Here is a 27,769-nt window from a genome sequence, read left to right as displayed (position 1 = left end):
ACTTGCCAGCGACTTCACAGTCAGACTAGGGCCAGGGGTGAACTGAGTCCAAAGAGGAAGATCTAGGGGAAGGATCTCAGTGGGAGTGAATTGGTTTGGCATGCAGAAGATTGCAGATTCTACCCCCAGAAACTCCAGGAAGGGCGGGAGAGCTGCTGTCAGTCAGTGTGGACAATACTGAGCTAGATGGACTTAGGTTCTGGCTCAGTTTAAGGCAATATTCCCATAAGACGAGGAAGAACATGGACGCAGAAACCAGTGGAGAATATTGCAGCAGGAACCATTAGCGGGATGGATTAACAGCTGGAGATACAAGGGCAGCAGGCAGGGCTCAAGAAACCTGTCAAACCCAACAAAACCTATAGTATGACAACGCCTTTCTTAGGACCAACTGAAAAGTCACAAAGTCATGAGCAAGTCCTAACATTTGCTCCTGACTTTTTGGCATTTTGTTTGTCCCTAATTACCACCATGTAGATTTTGGATTTCATCAACATGGCTAGCTGCATCCTTTTCTTTAATTTGGAGACTTCAAAAGCTCACTCACAATTTTGTATTATACCCTACTGCAGATTACCCGAAAGGCAGGATACTAAGAATTTTAATAAAGAAACAATAAATGTGTAGACTTTGGGTTTTTTTTGTCCAGTGGACCAACAAGACCACCTACATTATTATTATTATTTAGTTATTTGGAAAGCCAACAAAACATTTCTCATAGTTAGAATTCAACTAAATAAAAAGGGAGATGTCTAATCAGGGTTTTATAAAGCGTGTTCTGCATCATGGAGAGCACGAGTTGCAGTAGGGGCTGCCAGGACACTCCAAAGTTGGGGACGGGCTAATTGATCGTTGGCCACTGATGCAATTGGGGCTTCCCTTGTTGTTGGGAAGAAGTTAATGTTGCCATTTGTTGACTGACAGCCAGAAATGCTTAAACTCCTTGCACGAGGCTAGGGCTTCCTCTTTTCACCCGTGCAATGGATTGCCTGCCCCCCCTCCCTAGAATTAGGGTTGTTAGCTTTGACCTTGCTATGCCTGTAATGGGGTCGTCTGCTCTTGGGGCAGGGGCCCGGTAGGAATTTTGTCCATCTGGCTGATTGGCTGGGGCCATTTGGTTTTTGCCTACTGCATAGCAAATCGTCACAACTTGTAAGGTTGCGGCTCGTCATTGGTTTATGCTTTGGTTGGTTGAGGGGCATAGATTGGCTGTGCCTGCCCCTCTAATGCTGCTGCTGCAAGGGATTCCGTTAAAGGAATTGGGGGCTAACTATTGCTTGTCAACTCTGTCAAGGGGGCTCAGGCCATAGCAATGAGCTCCTGGTTGCATTTGGGGAGGGCTGAGGGCAGCTTCCCTGCTCCGTTGCTACCCCCAAGTGTATTCCCCTTTTCTAACTTTCGCATCGTGGGGAATGTCAGTCTGTCCCCCATGGGGGGGGCAGATAGTCGCAACCAATGCCTAAGCAACCACTCACATTTTTGTATTTTAATAAAGTTGTGGCCAAAATTATGCCAAAAGCCTTAAACAAAAATTCTGTGTGATGTGTGAGTTATTGGGGTGGCCTTGGGGACCTCAACACGTAACTAAGGAACATTTTGCAGCAGTGGAGACTGTAATAAGGGGCACCCATTACACTATGTTTTGAAAAGTTTCCACAATCTTCTATGAGACTCTGATTCCCTCTTGCAAGAGATTATTGTTTAAAATCATCTGGCAGCCCGACACGGACAAAGGACATAAAACAATATAAAAACAAAAGAATGAGGATCTCAGCCGGAGTAATTAAAACAAGTTATGCATCTGAGTGGGCCAAAAGGGCAAACAACAATATAATATTTTGGCTGCTCAGTATGAAATGGATCTCTACAGGGACTCTTCTTCAGCTCATCTTTCTAAAGAGAATGACCTGAAGAGAAAACCAGTTGCTGTAACCCAAAAATTGGAGGGAAGAGTAGCACTCTTTCTCGTTTCCTCTTTCAGCTTTATGTGCTTTTCAAGGCTCAAATTAATTCTGTTGGACCTGAAAGAAGTGACAAGAGAGGGTTGTGCCCACAGCACTCTCTCAAAAACCCAAATGTGTCAATGGACCTAGAGAAATTAGTGACCCTGACCTACTAGGCTGATATCAAACCATAATTTCAAAATTAAAATGTCACGATTGCTTATGAAGTACCTTTTCCTTCTCAATCTTGCACACAGTGTGAACCGCATGAGCAGACCCGTTGCTGTATCTGGAAAAAAGAAACATGCAGAGTTTATAAGTGATCTGCTGTGCTTGAGCAAACTGATATAATATACGTGATCAAAAATAAATTTTACCCATTAAATTGCTTTGTTTTCTCTTTCCAGTCAACTGCTTTGCATTCATCAATATCTTCTATTTTAAAAGAGAGAGGGAGAGAGGTGAAAGTTGAATTTGAGGGCTTCAGTTTAGCTAGTCTTTCCCCAGGGAAGGTAAAGGTGGAAAACGCCCAACATCCCTGCGTACCATCGAGTTCCAACGCATGATTGGTGGCTCCATTTGCGTGAGTCATTTCCAAGCCATCCACTTCAGCTTCAGCACTGATGATTTGCTGAGCCACTGCCTCTACGATGGGCATCACCATAGCAGCAGCGGAGGTGTTGCTAAGCCACATAGACAGGAAGGCACAGCTGATCATGAAGCCAAGGGTGAGCCTGAAATGGGAAGCACCTCCATGTATTACTCTACAATCAGCCCTCAGCTTAAAACAAAGGACTGGTTCTTTGCCATCAGAATGAGACTGAGTTGTTGTCATCATCATCTTCATGAAAGAGCTTGAGTTAACATGCTTTCCAGTTTGCTACCAAATGAAGTTTTCCACAATGTGGAACCACTTGAGCTCAGACATGTGCCACCTACGGGTGGAGTTTTGGTGCCTTTCAAAGATTTAACTGTGTTCTCAGGCTTCCACTGATGCTTAAAAAGGTAAAGGGACCCCTGACCATTAGGTCCAGTCGTGGCCGACTCTGGGGTTGCGCGCTCATCTTGCTCTATAGGCCGAGGGAGCCAGCATGACTAAGCCACTTCTGGCGAACCAGAGCAGCGCACGGAAACGCCGTTTACCTTCCCACCGGAGCGGTACCTATTTATCTACTTGCACTTTGACGTGCTTTCGAACTGCTAGGTTGGCAGGAGCAGGGACCGAGCAACGGGAGCTCACCCCGTCACGGGGATTCAAACTGTCGACCTTCTGATCGGCAAGTCCTAGGCTCTGTGGTTTAACCCACAACGCCACCCGGGTTCTATCACCACTGATGCTTAGTCCCTGATTAATGTTAATTTGCCCCAGATTGCTGCTGTATTATTATTGTTTTTTGAAAAAGTTATTACTGTTTAAATGTTTTAACTCCTTTAAAATACCATCAACTCTCTTCTGATGTGCATTCCCTTGGGATGCTATATGCAAGGTGGTGTAAAAATACATACACAAGTAAATAATTCCCGGAAAATAAATCCAGACACAGCACACCTGTGCTACTTACTTTAGTCAACAGGCTATACTGAGCTGAAAGTTGATTCAGGGGTAAATAATATACTCCAGGCCCACCAGTTGCTATCACACACACACACACACACACACACACACACACGGCAGATGAATGAGGCAGGGTTATCAAGTTCCTTGCAACATACATGTGTTAACACAGCATTTTCAGCCACTCCAGTGTCATAGGAGACTTGTAAGGGAATGTTAGAGACAACTGTTTTATCTCAAGTCAGACCACTGGTCCATCAAGGTCAGTCTTGTGTTTATAGTAGCTAGTATTTGCTCTCTAGGGTTTCAGACAGAGTATTTTCCTGAACCTGGGACCTTCTGCATCATGTGCTTCTCACTGAGCTACAACCCTTCCCTATGCTCACATGGTCAAGCTCCAGAATAACTTTCTTTGCCCTTCCGTACTCAGGAACCAGAGATTATGCACCCATCCAATTAAAATCAACAATGGGAGGAACAGCATAATAAGATGTAGGGCAGATATAGAGAACTTTGGCCCTTCAGATGTTACTGAACTACAACTCTTATCTTCCTTAGCCATTGGCTGTTGGGAGTTTTAGCTTAGTAACATCAGCAGAGAGGCACCGTTACAAAGAAAATGGATGACAAGACCTCAAAGGACCAGGCCATGGAGCTCATCTTTAGGAGAGATGGTTCAATCTATTCAGACAATAACAAAAACGGCTTTGTAAACTTTCTCTGGTAAAAATGCCCTAGATCACACCCCAACTAACTGCATAGTTATGGAGTACATTCTGGTAAAGGCAATAATTAAAACAAATTATGAAAATTTACAAAAATTGTGCTTTCACCAATTGATGGTTTGTTTTTTGCAGTGAAAAAGCCTTTTCGAAGGATGGCAGGTTGTACAATGGACTCCTCTCATATATTTTGACACTCTGGGACCAGCGCTGTGTCTTCATGATTTATGATGTGTAAAATGCATGGCTACTTGGACAAGTCTCATTAGAACATCCTAAATTAGTTCAGTTCATCAGATTCCCAATTAGCTTGCTGGCTCAAAGTCCTTCCAGGTAAGCTGATGTTTTCTTACCTAACCAACCGTTTATCTCCACACAGGTAGGCACTGAAAAACAGTTGCACGGAACCTGCACTCTCAGTTTCCAATTGTATGTGTGACAGCAGTACAATGCTAAATGGGGATCTACTTTACTCCCCAAACCAGTGCCCTGATTCATTCCTTTGCAATAGTCACCCCACATGTGCAACTTGGAACTATACTTTCATGTTCTTGCTGTGTAACAGGGTAGGGAATCTGTAGCCTTCATAAGATGCTGGAGTTCCATGATCGCTAACCAGCATGGCCAATGACTAGGATTTATGGTTGTTGTAGCCCAGTGGCGCTGTGGGTTAAACCACAGAGCCTAGGACTTGCCGATCAGAAGGTCGGCGGTTCGAATCCCGCGATGGGGTGAGCTCCCGTTGCTCGGTTCCAGCTCCTGCCAACCTAGCAGTTTGAAAGCACATCAAAGTGCAAGTAGATAAATAGGTACCACTCCTGCGGGAAGGTAAACGGTGTTTCTGTGCACTGCTCTGGTTCGCCAGAAGCAGCTTAGTCATGCTGGCCACATGACCCGGAAGCTGTACGCCGGCTCCCTCGGCCAATAAAGTGAGATGAGCACCGCAACCCCAGAGTCGGTCACGACCGGACCTAATGGTCAGGGGTCCCTTTACCTTTTTAGCCCAGTATAAGTTTCTCTTTCTATTTTGTTTTCCTCCTGCCTGCTCTCTGCTGCTTCAGCTTCTCTCCTCCTTGCACCCCCATCCAAGCAAGCCTTTTCTGGAAAGATTCTCCAGCCATTTCTATTTTATTTTTAGGCTGCTTCTCTGGGCAAACTTCCAAAACAACAAAAGAAAATGAGCATCATTTAAAAACTTTAAACAATCACTCCACACACAGAGACACACACCCCTGGAAACAGCAAAACTCAGACCGGTACCCATCTAATAAACATCAATCTTGGAAGGGGTGTGGGGATGGTCTTCAGGGCCAGCCCAAAAATCTGCAATGTAGAAATTTCACACTGGTCCAGTGGAAGAGAATTCCATCACCATGGGGCCACCAAAGAGGAGGCTCTCCAACTTATTATCTAGGGGGTGAACATACCAGGAGAGACTCAAGTGGATATTAAAGGGATCAGCTATCTTCAGCAATGCTATTAGGTCTTCTGGATAGATTAGTATCCGTTCCTATTTCCTCACTAAGATTTCACTGCCAAATTCCATTCTGCTGCCATGTGCCCCAAACCATTCCAAATGGGATACTCATTTCTTTGACGCTGCCAACTTGGTAACCTTGCATACTTCGTTAAAGTTGCTCCCACAGCACAGTGCTGGAGATGGCGAAAAATGATTTGGTCAAACTTTAACTTGTGAAAGCACAACCTTGTCTACGTAAGAAACAACTACAAGGTACATGCATCACCCACACCATTTTTACTTCGTAACAAGTGGTCCCAGAATGGATAATTTTTACAAAGATTGCAGAGACCTTTGGAATCGGTGTGGATGGAAAGCACTGCATAAATGTTAATGATTACTTCAGGTAAGGGCAGGCTCCTTGAAAAATGCAAAATGACTTCACAAGTTATTTGGGTGGCACGACCCACATCCTGGCTGATGAAATCTCGTCTCCTCTGAAATAAAGCTGCTTGCTCCTACATTATAGGGGCACCAAATTGTGATCAGGTTACATTTCAGTTCTGGATAAATTCTGGCTATTATGCCTACCTCTTATTAAATGGATGATAGTCATTATTGCAAAAGGCTCTAGATGAGCCCAATTGAACCAGTTTATTTATTTTAAGGTCAGACTAAACATAGACTATTAATGGTAATTCTGAAGTTCTGAATGTGATGGTCAAAATGTCCTGCAAATAAATTTGAGGCACTTTCAATCCTCCTACAAAAACTTTGGTCTGGAACAGAGCTCTCAGCCTTTTGCCAGTTTAGCAAAATCTTGCTTAGAGGCAACATCCTTGCTTCTTCCAGGAACGGGGGAGAAATCCAACCTGTTCACTTCTCCAAATGATGTATTTATCCAACCAAAAAAAAAAATCATACTTCTTTGTTTTTTAGCAAAAATAAATTTAAAAAGCCACTTAGAAAACTTAATGACGTGAAAAGCGGGGTATATTATTAATAAGTAAAAATTTATATTATCAGGGGAAATGGCAAAAATGCAGAAATTAGGCAAAACTGCATACCAAAAAGTATGTATGGGGGGCATACAAAAAGCCATACTTTAAATATAATACAAACTCATCGTGTAAACTGAACTTAAGATTTGAAAAGTGAGAAACACAAAGGAGCTGAAATTGGCAGATCAACCTGTCCCTGCTTCTTCCACTTTCAGAATAAGGTTATGAAATCCAGTCCCTTCTGGGATTTGTAATTTCTAAAACTAGGCAAAGGCAACTTTGCAAATTCTAGAAGGTAACTGGATATGACCGGATTTCATATTCAAGAATAGGGGATGTAAACATCTCGCAAGAAGGCAAATTCTGTACTTCTCCTCCCCCTCTCTTTTGAGGGGGGGGGAATACACTACTGCTGTGTGTATGTAACAGAAGGATGAAGGCAGGGATGATTTACAGCAGTGGAATGTGATGCTGAGATGGGGAGTGGAGTCAGGGTGAGTAAGAGATGGAGAAAGTCACCTGAGAATGACAGTCGAAGAGGAGGAGTTTGGATTTGATATCCCACTTTATCACTACCCTAAGGAGTCTCAAAGCAGCTAACAATCTCCTTTCCCTTCCTCCCCCACAACAAACACTCTGTGAGGTGAGTGGGGCTGAGAGACTTCAAAGAAGTGTGACTGGCCCAAGGTCACCCAGCAGCTGCATGTGGAGGAGCGGGGACGCGAACCCAGCTCCCCAGATTACGAGACTACTGCTCTTAACCACTACACCACACTGGCTCCCCAGACTTTGCATAAAGAGAGGAGTGAGTGGATAGGAAGGAGAGAGGAGAAAAGACTGGTGGGTCAGGATAACTGCTGAAGAGGGAAGTCAGTGTGCTTTGTTTTGTCAGGGATGGGGAACCCGTGGCCCGCGAGGTGTTGCTGGACTCCAACTCCCATCAGCCCCATCCAGAATGGCCAAAGATCAGGGATGATGGGAGCTGTAGTTCAGCTACACCTGCATCCTCTGCATCCGTGGGTAAAGGTGCTAAATAGAAGCATTATTTATTATTTTACATGCAACAATGCCTTGTTCTGTGTTCTTTCCACTATATACATAAAATGGGGGATTCTAGGAAGCCATTTCTCATTGCATATGCTGGTTTGGGCTTTTTGAAAGCAGAGTCCTGCTTGTGTCTGCAATTCAATAGATGATGGTAGAAGGGCATTTGTGGGGAGGTTAGAAGCAGTCTGGCCTCTGTGGGAGAGTGACCACAGTGACCTTTAGGGTCCAGGGCCTTGAACGGGAACCTGGGAACCTCACCGAATATATGAATGCACTTATTGGCTAGCCAGTCCTGTAGTGGAATGGGAGATTCTAATAAACTGATTTTTATTTTTTTTTAAAGGTGGGGAGGGGGAGGGACAGAAACTGCCTGCAGAGAAGAAAAAGAATTCTTCAGAAAAGAAGGGGAAATAAAGGAATTGCTTTATTGCAATCTCTTTTTGATAGCAAACAATTTATAAACCAGCATTCAAATGATCATTATGTACCCAGAGTGTAAAATTATTCCCAATAGATTTGCGGTTTGAAAACTGACTGATGATCCTTGTTCTAAAGTGGATTTCAAAAGACGATTCCACCTCAGTTTCCCCTCATCTACTCTGCCTACGACAATTTGAAATCCATGCAGATGGCTTCATTTATCACTAGGAAAGGTTTCAGTATTGTTGGCCCCGGTAAACTGGATGTAAATTCTGAGCAGAAATGGATAAGACACCTACGTGATCTGAGATATTCTCCTCAAAATCTCTTGCTATTTCACAAATGAGAAGGAGGCTGCCCTCTTGGATCACATGCCATTATGATGTGACTCTGCAGGGAATTTTTGGGTGCACATCTCAGGTTACTTGCTGCTTCAATGACACTATGACATGAAATGACATAACCTGGCTGAACAGACACAGCAGCCTTCCTCTGCCTGCGATATTGCTGGGCAATAAAAACTGATGTGCACCAGCCAGCATAAACAATGCTTTGGAATTATGAGAGTTGGAGCCCCATAACAGAAAGAGCACCTGCTTTGGGACAGCAGCTATAAAGAGTGAAAAACAATCATCTCAGAAAGTGATAGAAAACTCTTATCTTAACTTGACATATTATCTGTCCAGATAATATTGCTGTATCAGTGCAACTGGGATAACACCCAGCTCAAAGAGTACTTTTGGAGGGTCAAAAATTACCTGTAGGAGGAATTTACATGGAGCCACCAGCCTATTTAACTTCAGCATTGCATATTTTGCATGCCATTAAACATCATGTAGATGTTAAATTAATGGAATTGCTGTTTGACTTGCATCTTGGTTCAAGTCTGAGGCAACTCTTGAGTACCATTGCTTCTTTTAGGGTTCCAGTATTCTTAACATTAAGGGATATGGGTGGTGCTGTGGGTTAAACCACAGAGCCTAGGGCTTGCCAATCAGAAGGTCAGCGGTTCGAATCCCCGCAACAGGGTGAGCTCCCATTGCTCTGTCCCAGCTCCTGCCAACCTAGCAGTTCAAAAGCACAAAGTGCAAGTAGATAAATAGGTACCACTCCAGCGGGAAGGTAAATGGCATTTCCATGCACTGCCTGTAAAGCGAGATGAGCACCACAACCCCAGAGTTGTCCGCGACTGAACCTAACAGTCAGTGGTCCCTTTACCTTTACCTATTCTTAACATTGTGTCATAGGAGAATGTCACCAAGTGAAACTAACTGCACCACCATTTCAGGAAAAGCTTCACCTGCTAAACTTCTGTCTGCCACACAGGTGGCTTTGCAAGCGGTGAAGATAACAAACATTCTCAGTCTTCATTTTCCCTTTTAAACCAAATGGCATCAGTGGCCTGTCTGATGAAGTAGTAATAAGGATAATTATTTTGCTGTTCTTGTTTTTTAAAAAACAAAAACAGTGTTTGCGTATTAAAGTACAATATATTATTACAGGAGGCCAGGTGACCACTGGGTGGCAGGCAGGCATGCTTACAAAATTCTCCCCATCCAAATTTCTTTCTGGTTTCTGGGTTTCTGAATCATCTGGTCTAGTTTGCAAGCCCCACCAATGCCTAAGGAAGCTGCCATCTTCTATTTTTATTTTCAGGCTCCATGGAGGCCACTGCAAATGCTTAGCCTGCCACAGTTTTAATTTCTTTCTGTTGGTTCTTTAATCTTCTTAATTCTCACCCCACCCACCACCTGTTCATATTGCTAAAACAGTGAAAAGGGGTGCTCATCCATTGGATTGCTTGCGCAGATCAGTAAAAAAGACAGAAAAGTGAGGCAGACAAATGAAAGGAAAATAAAGCTTCAGCAAACTATGCCCGTTCCGGAATTAATTTTAGAAAATGCCCATGTTAAATCAGAGGAAAGGATGAGCAAATCCATGAGAGAACAGGGTGGAACTAAGATAATCCACTCATCATTTGATGGGCACGTTCAATTGCAGAGACAAAATCTGGAGCAACAGTCTACACCTTCCTCAAAACACTGTTGACATCTTGCTGTGGGCTTAGAAAACACACACACACACCGTGAAATCAGCCTTGATCTGTTCAGGTGCTGGGCTTTCCTCTGGCTTTCCTCTGCCCTCCCTGCATTTTGTGAAACCAGCCAGACTATCGATGAAGAGGTTAGGTAAGATATATTTGTGGATTCCATATTTACAGAATGGATGGCTTCATCCTCTCTTTCTCATCTCCTATCTTAGCTTTCTAGTTACTCCTAATGGCCAGGTTGAGCTCTTTGGCGCCTTACGATCATGATGAGATCTTATCAGGTGAAGAAATAATGATACTCCAAACCAAAACTGTGATCAGTCTTGCAGGCAGGGATGTACACACAAGCATGGTCCTCAGGGTCTTCAAGGTTCACTGAGGTTTCCCGTTTCACCCATTCTGCTTTCCCTAACTGTGCTAATTTACCATCATCAAGTGAGAAACTGACAACTCCTTGCTTCCCTATCACAGCAGCATCTGACAATTCAAGAACCGGAAAGCCTGCAATGCTGGCAAACTGCTTTTGGTCTTGCTGATTGGATTGACAGGGGCTACCTGACCCCTTACGAACAATAAAAAGGAGCACAACATGATATTTCATTTCTCCTGTCTTCTCGTTTGTAACAGCTGTCAGCAATATTTTGGGGGGTGGAAGGGGTAGGCTTAGTCTTCTTATTTGTCTGCAATAAAACTGCTTAGCACTATCTCAGCTTTGGATGGAATACTAACGATGAGATAATGTATGAAAGATCTCTCAGTTGCTTAATACCAGTCATTAAGAAGTATGAGTCAGAGCTGTTCACAAATTCATCTGCTATTTTGTTCTGAGCCGTGCGCCACTATTGCCAATAACAGAAGTGTTTCGTGTAAAACTCGTCTTCTCATCCCAACGATATGTATAATTCAATTTTGGCAAAAGGCTGGCCTTAGCAAATCTCTTTAGCAACCAAATAGAACTGTAATTATGGCTTCTAAATGGCAGTGGTGTAGCATGGGTTGCTAGTGCCTGGGGCAAGGGTTAGGGTTCCTGTGGTTCCTGTCAGGGCCGGGCAGCAGTGATGGAGGTGGGGAAGGGTCTTCCCAGCAGTGAGAGAAAAGCTGGGGATGGGAGACCAGTGGTGGCCATTTATTTTATTGTTATTGTTTAGTTCATGAAATTTTTACACTACTTGATTGGTTTAAAAAACACACCCTCAAAGCAGTTTATTTTTCTTTTGAAATTTTGCACACACAGCCAAAATTTTGCACCTGGGGAAACAGCCCCTCTACTCCTCCCCCACACACACCATATACTTTGTGATACTTTGCACACAAACCCGCCCAACCTGGCCAAAAGTTGCTACTTGAATTGTTGTGCTCCAATCACAATTACATAACACTGAAAATTCCAACAGGTGAAGCTTCTATTATTGCCAGGGAGCTACAGTGCTGGGGAGAGTAGCTGCAGTTTTATAAAGGACAAGTGAAGAAAAAAGCTGGCAAGTCTACTTGCACAACAGAGTCAAAGGGGTTTTCAGTATATCAGTTACTTTTGTCAGTATGCTACATACCATGCAGGATTAACACCCACCAGCATCACCATTTTCAAGGCAATTCTCTTGTGCAAATTCCATTTCTCTATTGACGTTGCCAAACAAATCACTCCCGTTAATAGCAGATGAAAATCTTTGAAATAAGCAGATGCCACCTAAAAGCAAAATTCATTTTGTTTAGCTAAATGTGCGCTATTTAGCTACCATGATTCCATCTCAGGAAAATAATGAGCTGTACAATTTGTGGAGGAAAATCAAAACGAATGAAGCCACCTAGATGTATAAAGAGAAATAACAGGGACTTCAATCCTCACGATTGCTCTTGAAACCAGGAGTTGCTGTTACTAGAGGAATAAAATTAAACTAAAATTAAACATGGGGTGTGTTTCGGGGGGCGGCATAGACAGCACCATGCTGAGGAACACCTGGATTCTAGCACCATCTCTCTGTCCCAGCAGCAAACCCAAAATATGGAGTTCAACCACCTCTCCATATTCTCCAGCTTTGCCCAGTCAAGATGTCTACAAATCTGGTGCAACAGTTGGACTTGGATGGGCCTAATGGGAGTTGATGGAAGGCATAGGAGGTGTGAGCCAGCCTGGTGATGGGCCATAAGAAACTCAGAAGAATGAGAGGGGAATGAAACCAATTTCTCCAGTGCAGAAAGGGTTCTGCAAAGGAGCAGGCCATATCCATAAAGGGAGTGGTAGCCAGTGCTTGGAAGAAAGTTGGAAAAGCTGAACTTTTGGCCCAGATTGTATCAGGTTTCAGGGGCAAATGGGATGTGAAATCAAGTTTCAGGTTTCATCACTGCTGTCTCCTGTGTTTCGAAGTGGTAGCAAGAGGCATAGTGGTTGTGATTCCCTTGCGGTACTTCTAGACAGCACCAGTCTCCCCAGCCCACCAGAATGGGCTCAGTAGGGATGCTTTGAGTGTGTCCCAGGCCTCGAGGTATTAGGATTTGTATAAATTCACCCTTAAAGAAAGCAAATAAAGCAATCAAATGGTTTGATGTTTGGGCTATCAAATATATGGGCAGTTGGAGTAGTGGAAGGGAAAGGAAAAGAGGAACAACAACAGGAAATTTACCTGTTTGGAAGCCATAATTCCGAACAATGGGAACATTAAAGCAGGAAGTAACGCCGAAACGGCCAGGGGTAATGCTTCTGTGAGCCAAAAGATGGCCACCACAAATAACGTGTAGGCACATTCTGCTTCCTAGAATTGAAAAGAGAAAATAGAATGAAAAAAAATCAGATTCAGATTTCTGTAGTACAACATGAGCAATCAGACAGAAAACAGTATAACCCCTGACTGGAAAGGACAATAAGATATAATGGGGAGACTCTCCTCTTCAGCTAGAATCCAGAGATTTCCCTAGTCACATTCGCAATGTTGCTGATATAGCAGAAGCTTCTGTTCCTTGAGTCATGTTTCAAGAAGGATCACCAGAAGAACAAAATAATAGCTATCTGCCATGGCCATTTGCTTTCAAATTCTAAATATTATGTTTTATTTATTTATTGCATTTATTCGTTGTTTTTCACAAACTGTCAATGGAACAGACATTTGGGGGGAGGCACTGCGCTGCAAAGGGGCTGCATCTCAATGAAAGAGCAGGGTGCTTTGAATGAATAAGGTTCGGGTTTCGATGGTGGACACCGCCAGTTAAAAGGACCAGGTAGCGAAAGACCTCTGCTTGAAATCTACTCTGACAATACTGAGCTAGATAGAGCAATGGAATAAAGTGAATTCCTTTGTTGGCCTCACGTGAGGTGGAAGACTGTGCTTTGTCCAAAGAGTCTTGGCACTTTGTCAAAAGCTATATTTCCATTTCCACTCTCCTTCCACCCAACTTTTATGGCCAAAAAAATGTTACTTCAGATTCCTCTGGAGGAACATGATGGGAAACACAACACCTGCCACCTACCTGAATACCTCAGAACAATAATAGCGAGAAACGGGATTGTTTCTCTGTGAGGAGACTGGTGATTCCGCTGGTGGGTGAATGTCACAATATTTTGTGAATACACTCATGCATAGCCTTATTTTGAATTAGCAATATTTTCACCCAAAATGAAACATCTACATTTAACTTTAAAACGATATGAAAAGATGTCAGGACATCCCTATTCTCATCAGAGAAAATTTGGGATGTCCCTCTTTTCATCAAAAAAATGTTGGAGGGTATGTTTCCAGTCCAGTTGCTTCTTAAACGTTGAAAAGAGTTCTCTGTGTGGGGACATATGAAACGTGCATCCAGTGTCAATAACAAACGAGTTCCCAACATCTGGCGTGGTTCCTTTCGCCATCAAAGCCTTTCCAGGTTTCACCATAGGCTTGGTACGACCTTTGCCTGACGCCTCAGGCTTTGCTGAGCGGCCCTTCGCTCCTTTTGGCTGACGTGGCTTCTTGCAGTTCCGCTGAAGATGCCCAGCCTGTCCGCAACTGTAACACTGGACAACATTCAAAGCTACAGCATCCCTTCCAGTAGCCTCATCGGTGGGGGAATTAGAACTCCGTTCCTCCCTCCCCCTGTGCTTTACTTCCAGTGCAGCATGCCGGCTGTGTTCTTCTAGAACCACGGCACCCAGGGGCACTCCCCCCTTCTTGGCATCCATGCTGAATCCAAGGGTCAGCTTTACACTCAATCTCAAATCAGCTTTCACTTTTCAAGCCAGTAAACTCCAAAAGTTCTCTTCTGTTTACTGCTTTTTTACAGGCAGGCAAACTTTTGGGTTGTTTTTCCAAAACCCTTGCACAGCTGCGCAGATATACTTTCGATTTCCCAGGCTCTTTTTAGGCCATTCAGTTACTGGCAGACGTTGCCTAGCAACCTGCTCAGGACGGAACTTCTTATCTAAACCACAGGAATTCCTGGTATGCAAGCTTGCCTTTCAGAGCTGTTTTTCAAACGCAGCTCTTGTGAACCAGAAATTAATCTTTCTGCGTTCATTTTTTCTTGCCCAAAATGCAGCATACCTTTTCAGTTGCCTTGAAACACACTCCTCTCGGTGTCCAGCTGTCTGTTTCAGCTTCTGGCTGCAGGCAGACGCTTGTCTTTATCTCCTTAGGTGCAGAGGATGGCAACGATTCATCGACCTCTCACCTCTCATGCAGATTCTCATGGATCAGATAACCACCGGTCTGCTACCAGTTGTCGGGATTCAAGCCAAAATCCAGAGCCTCCAGCTCAGCTCTTAGTCCAGAGGAATTTGGCCACCCTCAAGGTGCCCGGCTTGAATCCTTGACCTCCCCTGCCAGCGTCTGCCGGCAAGATCAAAGGAGGTCTCTTCGGCGATTCTCCTCAACGTGAAGGAGAACACACCACCCCCCCCACTCCTCTCCCAGGGAGGGGGAAAGAGACAGACAGAAATATATCTACATGTCTTTATTCCTGTCTTTCACCAGTACAGAGAAACATGTCTGCACACTCTGCTTCCCAGCTGCAGAGAGAGAATAAACTCCGCCCATGTACTTTCAGTACAGGGTCATGTGCTGCTCTGAGGTAACATCCGGCTCTCAGAGCACTTTACAGACAGTCCCAGTTTCCCACGGGACAATCCAATAACATCAGTTTCCTGTTTACCATTCCAGCCACCTGGTGCTTGCTTCTGCATTGCTCCTTTTTCGTAACACAGCTGATACGGCTGGAAAAATAATTATTTCCTCCTTTCCCTCTGATGACAGCCCTTTAGAATAGGGATTTTCTACTGAGATTTAGGGACATTGGAACTCGATGATCCCATGCACAGAATTTCATCTAGTGAAAGCCACATCCATGCCAAACACACAAATCTAGAAAAATCTGTGCCAGGTATGAGTTTTCCATTAACATATATATTTCATTAATACCAAATCAGCACATCAATATGAAAGTTACTGATCCTGAACCATCTGTACTCGTTTATTTAAGGTGGGGTGTGGAGGTCAACCATACAGACTGTAATAGCCATCTCTGAATTAGCGGGACATTTCTCCACATTTTGCATCAAGATATTTACGTCAATGAAATGCAGAAGCCAACACAGAGTTAAGTTCAAAATTGATTTTGATCATCTGCCAGGGCGCGGGGGGGGGGGGGAGGGCAAAATCTGGTAATGTGGATTGTTACAGGCCAAGGCTTTCAAAAAAAGAAAAGAAAAGGAAGTCAAGATATTTATTGACTGAAATTGAGACTTGGCCAAACTACGCACCACGCTGTGCTTAACATGCAGTGTTTAGTTAAGTTTTGGTTGATTAAATAACAGGCATGGGGGAAGGTGATTCCACTGTAAACACTTATTTCTTCACTCTTCACCCAGAAAGGAAATTCCCCACAACAATGACTTAGAATGGAAGGCAAGAGGTGGGGAAGGCACCAAATTTTGGCGTCGTACAGGGCGCCACTGCAATTTGAAAGTCCACCACTGTACATAGAAGCCCATCTGAGTTCCTTATGCGTGGGGAGTTTGGTGACACCCTTTGGGAACTTTCCCCTCAGGCTTCAATCCACACGTGGCGGGCAGATTTTCATTCCATTTGTGGCAGGAGAGTAAAGAGATAAGCCTTTGGTTGCCGTGGTCCAAGGGCCTCTCTACCTAGCCCTCAGCACTCTTTCCAGGCCACACTCTTCACAAATAACGCAAAGCAAAGCGTTATTTGTCGGGCTGGAATGGGCCCTTGGACTTGGGTCATGGCTCTTGCTTGTCTATTTGGAGGAAATGGTGTGTAAGTTTGTGTAGAAACTAGCCGATTGTAAGGCAAAATTAACATTCCTTGTTCCATACCCTCCAACATTTCTCTGGTGAAAATAGGGACATATCCTGGGCTTCTGACTCTGCCCACCACAGGGATGTGGCCCTGGACAGGTTACCCAGAAGGGAATGAACATCATTTCCGACCCCTAAACAGCAGCATTTTATTGTGTGGCTGCGTGGTCTGAGACTATTGCTACCCAAGCAATGCAGCAGGAAGAAGCTTGGGAAGGAGCCCTCAGGCTACCAAGAAGAAGAAGAAGAAGGGGAGGAGGAGGAGGAGTTTGGATTTGATATCCCACTTTATCACTACCCTAAGGAGTCTCAAAGTGGCTAACAATCTCCTTTCCCTTCCTTCCCCACAACAAACACTCTGTGAGGTGAGTGGGGCTGAGAGACTTCAGAGAAGTGTGACTAGCCCAAGGTCACCCAGCAGCTGCATGTGGGGGAGCGGAGACGTGAACCCGGTTCACCAGATTACAAGACTACCGCTCTTAACCACTACACCACACTGGCTCTCTCAAGGTCATGTAAGAAGGGTCTGAGGTGCACCGTGGCAGAGCAGCTTTCAAGAGGAGGAATAAAAAGCCACGCTATTTCAGCCAACTTGCTGTGCAGCTGACACATAATCATTGCACACTGTTTTCCCATTTGATTGCTCAACAGAAGTTTCAGACAAAACATCCAGCCTGCATATATATGGCAGGGACAATTTCAGGTTGGGTTTATTTTTACTCAAGCACTGGGGATGCTTAAACCCTACTGTGCTGGATTCATCACAATCTTAAGAACTCCTTAGGGATGCGATTACCTCCCCCAGACATGCTGTGCTCTTCTCGAGAATGTATAGCCTCCATGACTTGTCACAGGAAATATTTTGAGGGGCAAACTGTCTTTGTGTATTCCAAATCACTCCTTCTCTCCCCCATCTATTGCATCCATTTCATTGGAGAAATCCCTCATTTGCATTGTAGGGCAAAGAAGATAGATAGATAGATGATAGATAGATAGATAGATAGATAGATAGATGATAGATAGATAGATAGATAGATAGATAGATAGATAGATAGATAGATGATAGATAGATGATAGATAGATGATAGATAGATGATAGATAGATAGATAGATGATAGATAGATAGATAGATAGATAGATAGATGATAGATAGATAGATAGATAGATGATAGCTAGATAGACAGATGATAGATAGATAGATAGATAGATAGATAGATAGATAGATGATAGATAGATAGATAGATAGATAGATAGATAGATAGATGATAGCTAGATAGACAGATGATAGATAGATAGATAGATAGATAGATAGATAGATAGATGATAGATAGATAGATATAGATAGATGATAGATAGATAGATGATAGATAGATAGATAGATAGATAGATAGATAGATGATAGATAGATGATAGATAGATGATAGATAGATAGATGATAGATAGATAGATAGAGAGATGATAGATCACATCAATTTCTCCACATACCTCAGTAATTGAAACATTATTAGGACCAACCATAATTGTCATATAATATTGATCAAGCTTTTCCCAGTACCTTTCAACAGGCTTGATGTTATGCAAAGCAGTGGTGCAGAAGGGAGGAGTAAGAAAGAAACAACAACAAAAATGCAGATGGTAAACGTCTTTAAATGATGAACGTTTGATATTAAGATATATCTGCTATAGCTCTCTCTCTCTCTTAAGTAAAGGTTATGAAAAATGCCTCTTCGTATAGTTGAAAAGTGCCCTTTTCAGTTCATTCCAATCTAGTGAAAATTATTTTGAAGAAGCTTTGACATGTGGAAAACTTGCCATATCTTTAATCTTGCTCTTCTCTGCATTTTTCTGACTGTGAAACATTCTGAGTTGTTATTTTACTGATGCGGCAGGTGGAAAGAGGCCCAACAGATCCATCCGATATCAGAGTGCATGGAATGTCTATCACTTCCTCACATTTCCAACCTGCATCAACTCTCTGATCGTCATAAAAAAGTAATTCTGTGGACCATTGATGATCCATAATGAACCTTCCGGTGGTCCACAGAACCACAGCAGAAATAATGGAGGAAAATTCTCAAGATCTTTTCGAACTTCTGGTGCAGCTTGAGTCTATGTGCAGGGCAGAAGCAAAGGAGATGCATTGCTATATAGTGTAAAAAAAATTGCTAGGTGTATGCACACTCCACATCACAGGTACGTTTGTTGATGAGATACGACAGTTTGGGCCAATTCATTGGCCTTGAATCTTGATTGTGACAAACACAAGGGTAGCCAGCTTCATCACAACTCCAGCAGCCCTAGCCAGCATTTTCAGTGGTCAGGGATAACGAAGAATAGCATTCCAACAACACCTGAAAGGTACCACATTGGCCATCCTTGCACAAATATCTCAAATAATTATTATTATTATTATTAATAATTTATTATTTATACCCGGCCCATCTGGCTGGGCTTCCCCAGCCACTCTGGGTGGCTTCCAAAAAAATATATTAAAATACTGTAATGCATCAAACATTAAAAGCTTCCCTAAACAGGGCTGCCTTCAGATGTCTTCTAAAAGTCTGGTAGTTGTTGTTTGACATCTGGTGGGAGGGCATTCCACAGGGAGGGCACCACTACCGAGAAGGCCCTCTGTCTGGTTCCCTGTAACTTGGCTTCTCGCAGTGAGGGAACTGCCAGAAGGCCCTTGCTGCTGGACCTCAGTGTCTGGGTAGAACGATGGGGGTAGAGACGCTCCTTCAGATATACTGGACCGAGGCCGTTTAGGGCTTTAAAGGTCAGCACCAACACTTTGAATTGTGCTCGGAAACGTACTGGGAGCCAATGTAGGTCTTTCAAGACCGGTGTTATATGGTCTCGGTGGCTGCTCCCAGTCACCAGTCTAGCTGCCGCATTCTGGATTAGTTGTAGTTTCCGGGTCACCTTCAAAGGTAGCCCCACATAGAGCGTATTGCAGTAGTCCAAGCAGGAGATAACCAGAGCATGCACCACTCTGGCGAGGCAGTCCGCAGGCAGATAGGGTCTCAGCCTACGTACCAGATGGAGCTGGTAAACAGCTGCCCTGGACACAGATTTGACCTGTGCCTCCATGGACAGCTGTGAGTCCAAAATGACTCCCAGGCTGTGCACCTGGTCCTTCAGGGGCACAATTACCCCATTCAGGACCAGGGAGTCCTCCACACCCGCCCACAAATGTCAGCGTCCTGTCTGACTAGGACCTTGGGGAGACTTCCTCAGAGGAAGAGGCATGGAATCCCACAGAGAACCCCCAGCTGGCAACCTGAAAGAACCTGCTCTTGTCCTATGACAAGTCAAAGAAGCTGGTCTCATAAACCTCTCACCTGGCCCCCAACAACCTCTCTGATCACCATTTGCACTCTACCTTGCCCCCACTATTTCTTGCTGCTCACCAGCTGGACCTCAAGAGCAAAAGCAGCAACAGGCCTGGTGGGTAGTGCAGAGTCAGTGTAGAACCATTCATGTTGCCAAGAGATGTTATCACCAAAGATCTCCTGAAGAAGAAGGGTCTACTTGGGAGAAGTCATAGAACAAGGATGGGGAACCTGTGGCCCTCCAGATGTATCTGGACTACAACCACTCATGGTACCCCGCTGATATTGTAAACTCCAGCTCCCATCAGCCTCATGGCTAACGGTCAGAGATGGTGGAAGTTGCTGTCAAAACATGTGGAGGGCATCACAGTGGCTAGTCCTGCTCTGCAGTTTAAGAGATTACTGCGTGTTTCCAACTTCAGACTTTGGAAACCTCAAAAATTCATTGATTTAAACCCAGTTTATATGTAGGCCTTCTTCATTTACACCAGGCTTTCCCAAACTTGGGTCTCCAGCTGTTTTTGGACTAAAATTCCCATCATCCCTGACCGCTAGTCCTGCTAGCTAGGAGTGATGGGAGTTGTAGTCCAAAAACAGCTGGAGACCCACGTTTGGGAAGCTATGATTTACACCCACAGTCACCTGGGAGCTTCTTCTTCAAGCTGGGTTCATAATTGGTTGTGGTCTGCAGCCTCATGGCTTGCAACATTTTCTATCTGATCATCGCCCTTCTAATGACGTATCTTTCCAATCCAATCATCACCTGGCTTCCAAGAGCTGTTTAACATCCTGAGAAAGACTCTCCTCCCTGGAAGAGAGGGGAGTGGTTGTGGGCGGGAGCCCGAGCTCCGCCCCTGGCCGGGGGCCTTAGCCCCCGCCCCTCCTCACCTGGCTGGCACCCACACCCACCGGAGGCAGCCAACCAGGTGTCTCCGGGGAGCGTGTTTAGCAGCTTAATGCTGCGGCTCCAGCTCCGCCTCCTCCTCAGTCGTTGTCGTCCTGCAGCGAGTCACCCACCCTCCACTCCCATTTAGCTCAGGGTCTAGGTTTTTGGCCTTGCTGTGGACCTTAGGTTGGTCGCCCCGGTTGTCTGGGGGGCCTGGTAGGAATTTTTCCATTTGGCATTAGGCTTTTTGGTTTTTTCGCCTACCTCGTAGCAATCGTCACAACTTTTGTGGTATTGGTGGGTAGGTTAGGCATTGGATTCATGTGTGTCAAGGGCTAGGTGTGGCCATCGCCTATGCTATCTACCGTGGGTTATTCCGTTAAAGGAATCTGGCGGTCGTGTATTCCGTCCGATGCCTGCTTGGCGGGAGGCCATGGCACGACCCTCGGTGACATCAGGGGTGAGCCTATAGTTGGATTAGCATCAACAGGCTCCACCTACTGTTGAATAAACCCACCTCCTATTGTCATCCAATGCCTAAGCCAATACCTTTTCACTGCTGTAATCAATAAAGTTGTGGCCTTTTCTTGCCCATTAACCTTATATCACGTGTCCTTGTGTGTTTATTTCACATAGTGGGGGTCGGGCCCTCGATCCACAAACTGATTTCTCTGCAGCTGTGTAGCATGAGTGTGATGGAGCAATAGCTTGGGACGGACAGCTCTGCCTACTTTTTGATGTTCTGAGTCATCCGGAATAGATTTTGCCATGGAGTAAAAACCATGGAAGACGTTATTACCCAGCTCGAGCTATCATTAAAGTCATAAGCCAACTGCAAGCAAGGCAAAGCCGAGACACATTATATACATATTAAAGGTTCTGTAGCCAGTCTCTCTTCACCATTTGAAGGATGCCTCAAAGGATCATATTGTTGGCTGTTTGCAGTTTAGTAACGCTGCAGAGAGCTTGCTGGTGAGACCATGCATTAAAAAGAAAGGACTCAAAAATAACTTAAACAAGGTTTAATAAGAAAAACAAAAACTCCTTTTACACTAAGTACATTAACAACCAAACCAGACCCAACCACCAACCCATCCCCCAGGGTAATGGGAGAGCTAGGTGCTGCTCCTTATATACTACACCCAAATGCTGACACACCTTAATCAAATACAACTCAGCAGCACCTGCTACGCTTCACAGCTGTAAAGCTGGGTCTCGTTATCTTACTCTGGCCCTTGCTCTGGCCCCTTAAAGACATACACATCGGGTGGAACAATGATGAACCTTTACATTTAAATAAACCATTCAACATTTCCCCTGCGGTTCATCATTGTGGAACAAAAACATAAAGCATATTTTGTACATGTTTTTCATGTGTAACCTTCGGAAGTGCTTTAGTAAAAATGTCCGCAATTTGATTGTCACCTGGAACATATTCAAATACAATCATTTCGTCAGCAATTAGTTTCTTTACAAACTGTAAACGTAACCTTAAGACTCTAGTGCGCTGCGTATTGGTCTCTGAACACAGGATAGCAAGTCCGCTCTGGGAATCAAGGTAAACTTTTACTGGTAGTGTTACTTGCATCTGTAGGTCTGCAAATACTTGCAGATACCATTCTACATCACGAGTGGCCTGAACGCATGCACATAATTCACTCTCTGTTGTGGAGAGACAAATAATGGTTTGTGTCTGGGACTTCCATTCAAATGGACAACCGTTATAACAAAACACCATACCAGACACACCCCTGCAATTATTTTGTTCCACTGCATGAGATGCATCGCAGAAAGTTTCAAAACCTTTGTCAATACATGTTGTAAACTGCAACCTATAATGTTTGGTATGTTTAAGATAATTTCTGAACATCATTGTAGCTTTTTGGCTCAAAAACTGCCTTATTGGCATACACAGTATTAAAATGTTCATCTGCAAAACGTTGTGGCTTCTGTCTCTTTCTATCTGAACGTCTCAGTCCGGAAGGAGAGTCAGACTCCTCAGACTTAATGGGACTAAGTGAATCACTAGTTTCAGGTTGTAAATCATTATCAGATTGAAGAGATGCCTGTAGGCTAAGCTCACGGTCAGAAAACTCAAGAGAATCTAACCTCCCCTTGGGTGCCTGTGACTTTAAATCATCAAACAAATCAGATTCAACAGACTTTTTGTCTTTTTCCATTAATTCAGAAGCACCATTTCCTGCTGCTGCTGCTGCTTCCTCTTCTTCCTCAGTATTATCTATACCATCAGTATCTTGGAAGACAGCAACTCCATTCCAATTTACAGTTTGTATCATGCTTCTGGTAATATGAAATTTGCCAGTTGCTGGTATGTAAATTCTGTACGCCCCCTGCTGGTAGCCCATTAATTTTCCCTGGACACTACGTTCACCCAATTTCTGCTTAGCGGGATAATGCATAATTACATCTGAACCCCAAATGCGTAGGTATTTCAGATTAGGGCGTTTTTTAAACAGCTTCTCATAGGGGGTGACATCTAAACCAGAATGATAAGTGCGATTTCTAACATAACAAAATGCATTAAGCGCTTCAGCCCAAAAGTCTTTGGGCAGATTAGCATCGTGCAGATACGTTTTAACCCCTGCCTGTAGGTCACGCTGCACAACTTCAACAAGCCCATTTTGCCAGGGACTTCGGGGGCAAGATAACTCATGAGTAGTCCCCTGCGCTTCCAGGAATTTCTCAAAATCCTCAGAAACAAATTCCCCACCCCGGTCAGAAAACAGGTTCTTAATTGGTTTGTTAAAGTGCGTTTTTACCCAGTTGCAAAAAACTTTGTACTTCTCAAATGCTTGGGACTTCTCAGCTATTGCATAAGTCCAACAATATCTACTATACTGGTCTATCAGGGTAAGCCAGTACTTAGAACCTCCTAATGACGGTGGGAGTGGCCCAACTAAATCACAATGTACACGCTCAAATGGCTCAGTTACTTTCCTATCTGAGCACCTACCCTTGCGTGCAACCTTAATCTTATTCTTGCAACAGGATAGACATTGCATAAAGAATTTACATGGTTTTAAGTTGAGGCCATCAACAATATTCTTTGTTTTAATTACATCAGCAAAATTCAGGTGTCCCAGAATTCTGTGTGCCTCATGGACACACCCGGAATGAGGCCTTACATTCCTCAACCCCTGGCTTGACTGTGCTGCTCTGCAATTTATAGGCGTTTGGGAGTAGGTGCGAAAATACAGTCTATATAAACCATCAGATTCCCGGGCATATAATAGACGTTTGTTCCCATCGAAAAACTCACACATTGACTTTAAGAAACGCACAGTTATGCCTTGACGAGCAAAACACCTTACTGATAATAAATTGTCCACTGACGGGCAGTAAATGCAGTTCGCTATCGTAATGTTTAAAGAGTCAAGTTTAACAGTACCCCTGCCAAGCGACTGCAAGACTTGTGAATTGGCTAAATGTACATTACCAATTTCCTCTTCGAAAGAAATAAACAAGCTTCGATCATTGCAAATATGCTGAGATGCTCCTGAGTCCACAACAAAAGACTTCCACTTGGCACGTTTAAGTCTTCTACGATCTGTTGTCCTAGCATGGAAAACTCGCGGCTCGTTTCTGTCTCTACTATACGATGTCGGCTGCTGGGCTGACAACCGTGACTGACGAACAGAAACAGGCTTGGGAGTACTTTGCTTTCTTTTGGATCTGCAGTCCTTTGCAAAATGTCCTTGTTTATTGCAGAACCAACAACGCTTGGCAGCTTTAAATGCAGTTGTATCACCACAGGTTTGCATATGGCGTTCCTCATTACTTCTGGAAATAGGAGTGCTTATGGCACAAGCCTCCCTTCTGTCCAACTCGCCCATTAATCTTGCCGTTACCCCTTCCACAGTTAATTGTGCTGGTGGAACAGCAGATATCTGGCTAGCTATACCATCAAAGTCCTCATTAAGGGAACAAAGAATGATAAAAACATACTGAATATCAGGTATGTCCATGTCCCTTCGAATTAATTCGCCGCGTATTGCCTCCAGACGTCTCAAGTGTGCTGCCAAATCACCACCAGGCTGCAACTTCGTCTGGTACAACTGCTTGAAAAACGTCAATGCAGATGCTGACTCTTTTCTAACATGCACTGCTGCAAGACTGTCCCACATTTCTTTGGCAGTTTTCTTATTTCTTATATAGACTACTTGCTGGTCACTGACTGCCAAATTAATTATCGCCCTGGCTTTTGCATCTCCTTTCGACCAAGCATTAGTCACAGGGTCAGGAGGGTCGTCAGTTACATAGGTCCATACTTCTCTAGAGGTCAAAAGCGCCTCCACCCGAAAAGACCATAAACTATAGTTCTCATCTGTTAGCTGTGGGAAGACCAGAGCCTTCTCAGCTTCAGGAACCCGGTCAACCATTCTGGAACTCTTCCAGACCCACAGAACTACGCTAACAGGAGAAGGAGTTTTCAAACCTTTCTCAGAGTCCAAAAATATGCAGTCATCCACTCAGCAGCTGGGCCCATAACCAAAGATGTTGGCTGTTTGCAGTTTAGTAACGCTGCAGAGAGCTTGCTGGTGAGACCATGCATTAAAAAGAAAGGACTCAAAAATAACTTAAACAAGGTTTAATAAGAAAAACAAAAACTCCTTTTACACTAAGTACATTAACAACCAAACCAGACCCAACCACCAACCCATCCCCCAGGGTAATGGGAGAGCTAGGTGCTGCTCCTTATATACTACACCCAAATGCTGACACACCTTAATCAAATACAACTCAGCAGCACCTGCTACGCTTCACAGCTGTAAAGCTGGGTCTCGTTATCTTACTCTGGCCCTTGCTCTGGCCCCTTAAAGACATACACATCGGGTGGAACAATGATGAACCTTTACATTTAAATAAACCATTCAACACATATTCCACATATCTTATGGTGGTGGGAAGTTTAGCACCGGGATTAGTCATTAAAATAACTGAATGAGCAGAGTTAGTTCTCTGTGCCTGAAACTATATTATCCATCTCTTAGGCAGGGCTACGTTTCAACAAGGCTGTAAACAAGAGAAATTTATTCACCTCTAACTTTTATTGCTTGCGATTTATTTCATCAAATCTTTTCATATTCAACCGCATTCTCACACAGTTACATAGCCAAAGAAGAAAAAGGAGAACACAGAAAGGCCATCTGTGAACTTATCTCAAATCTTGTCCTAGATGTGAAATCAAAGTCAGCTATAGCCATGCGGTGAGATGCTGGAGTTTCACAGGTTTCAAAAGCATTCCCTTTCCTTTGTAATCATTCACACATAATTCTAGAGAGCGGCCAAACAGTGACCAGCCCTGAAATCTGCTACACACTTTCGTCTGTTGAGTTGTAAGGCAACGACACTGGGATTCTATGAACCATAACTTTGCTGTACTGTAAAGTAATGCTAAGGGTGAATTTGCCTGAACGTCATCCATTTTACAAATCTCCTCATTCATTTCCCCTGCGCTCTGCCACAATCAGAAATAGAGTGGGAGAAACTTTCCAATGGACAAGAATGGCCAGTGTTCTGCTCATGGTAGGCCCCTTTAATAGAAACTCGCTCTCTGGCTCTCTCTGTTCCTCCATCACATGGTGCAAGGATTAGAATATCCATCCCATTTCTCCTGTCGCATTCCTGGTTGTCCTCCATGACTTGGGAGGTGACCATCTGTAGCAGGGAGCTTGCACTACTTGTGTAGGTTCCCCTGTGCATTTAAGAACCCCGATTTTCATTCACCATATTGTACGTAAATGCCTGCCAATTTCCATCTTTTGGGTAACCTAAAAAGACCCAATCGTTTTAACTCCAGCTTAGGTGTGGCTGCCATTTGTAAGCATGCATGCTTAGCCTGTCAACAGCATCTAAGTCATATTTTCTTTCGACTTAAGATGATTTCAATCAGTGGCTGGAGACACAAACAACGTAACAACACCAGTTTTCCCCAAATATAGAATTGGATTCTCTGCTTCACACAGATTTAGATGTGCATTATCATGCTAAAGTGGGACGCGGGTGGCGCTGTGGGTAAAAGCCTCAGTGCCTAGGACTTGCCGATCGAAAGGTCAGCGGTTCGAATCCCCGTGGCGGGGTGCGCTCCCGTTGCTCAGTCCCAGCGCCTGCCAACCTAGCAGTTCGAAAGCACCCCCGGGTACAAGTAGATAAATAGGGACCGCTTACTGGCGGGAAGGTAAACGGCGTTTCCGTGTGCTGCGCTGGCTCGCCAGATGCAGCTTTGTCACGCTGGCCACGTGACCCGGAAGTGTCTCTGGACAGCGGCCTCTTAAGTGAGATGGGCGCACAACCCTAGAGTCAGACACGACTGGCCGTACGGGCAGGGGTACCTTTACCTTTACCTATCATGTTAAAGCAGGATGTGTGTTGATTTTCGAAGTATGCTGGTCTGTGTATAGATCAGCATGTGTGCTGCTGGACAACTATCACATACCTTTAAAAATGAATATTGCTTTCCAGTGGTGTGTATTTTAGTGCCAGACAATACATATCACATACTGATGCTGGAGGACATGTATCTATCTATAAGTGGTGTGAGCTACAACAGAGAATGGAATCAATTGGATGTCATAGGTTCATCTTTGAATCTGCATAAATTCTATTATTCTCTGTTCTGAAAAGAAATACTTCCTTTGAACATGACCTTGAATGAGGACAAGAAACCACACAATAGTAACAAGAGATTTGTTTCCTCCCTAAATGAGGGGCGGGGAGTGGGGGGGGATACAATTCTGTGTATTTGTAGGCAGAGTAGCTCCGTGAAAGTACACTGACATCAAAATTGGCACCATTTCTGAAGAAGATGAAAGGCGGCAGATCCATTGAAATCAACGAGAGTTTTGCCTTTGCCTTTTGTGGAGTCAATACTTCACCCATTAATACCATTAACTTCTGACATATGTCTTGATGAGGCAGCAAGATAAAAGGCCATGTTTCTCCGGTGACAAAGAAATAATGAATTTCTGCTCACTTTGGCCTTCTGTGATTAGTCAACACGAAGGCCTTTAATGTAAAATACTGAATTTACGTGCAAGTACAGGATCTTTT

General features: G+C 44.0%; 1 protein-coding gene across 1 annotated transcript in view; it reads right to left on the bottom strand.

Annotated features, from left to right (window-relative positions):
- Positions 1-27,769, bottom strand: part of SLC13A1 (solute carrier family 13 member 1) — a 93,437-nt gene that overhangs the window by 28,349 nt on the left and 37,319 nt on the right. The window contains exons 3-7 of the mRNA XM_053406019.1: positions 12,819-12,947; positions 11,748-11,884; positions 2,490-2,677; positions 2,321-2,378; positions 2,175-2,232 (exon numbers count right to left, since the gene is read on the bottom strand). Coding sequence (XP_053261994.1) covers positions 2,175-2,232; positions 2,321-2,378; positions 2,490-2,677; positions 11,748-11,884; positions 12,819-12,947 — 570 coding nt within the window. The remainder of the gene's footprint in view (positions 1-2,174; positions 2,233-2,320; positions 2,379-2,489; positions 2,678-11,747; positions 11,885-12,818; positions 12,948-27,769) is intronic.

Source organism: Podarcis raffonei, chromosome 10 (assembly GCF_027172205.1).
Source record: "Podarcis raffonei isolate rPodRaf1 chromosome 10, rPodRaf1.pri, whole genome shotgun sequence".
Classification (NCBI taxonomy): domain Eukaryota; kingdom Metazoa; phylum Chordata; class Lepidosauria; order Squamata; family Lacertidae; genus Podarcis; species Podarcis raffonei.
The sequence above is the reverse complement of the archived record's forward strand: the minus strand, read 5'-3'. Positions and strand labels throughout refer to the sequence as shown.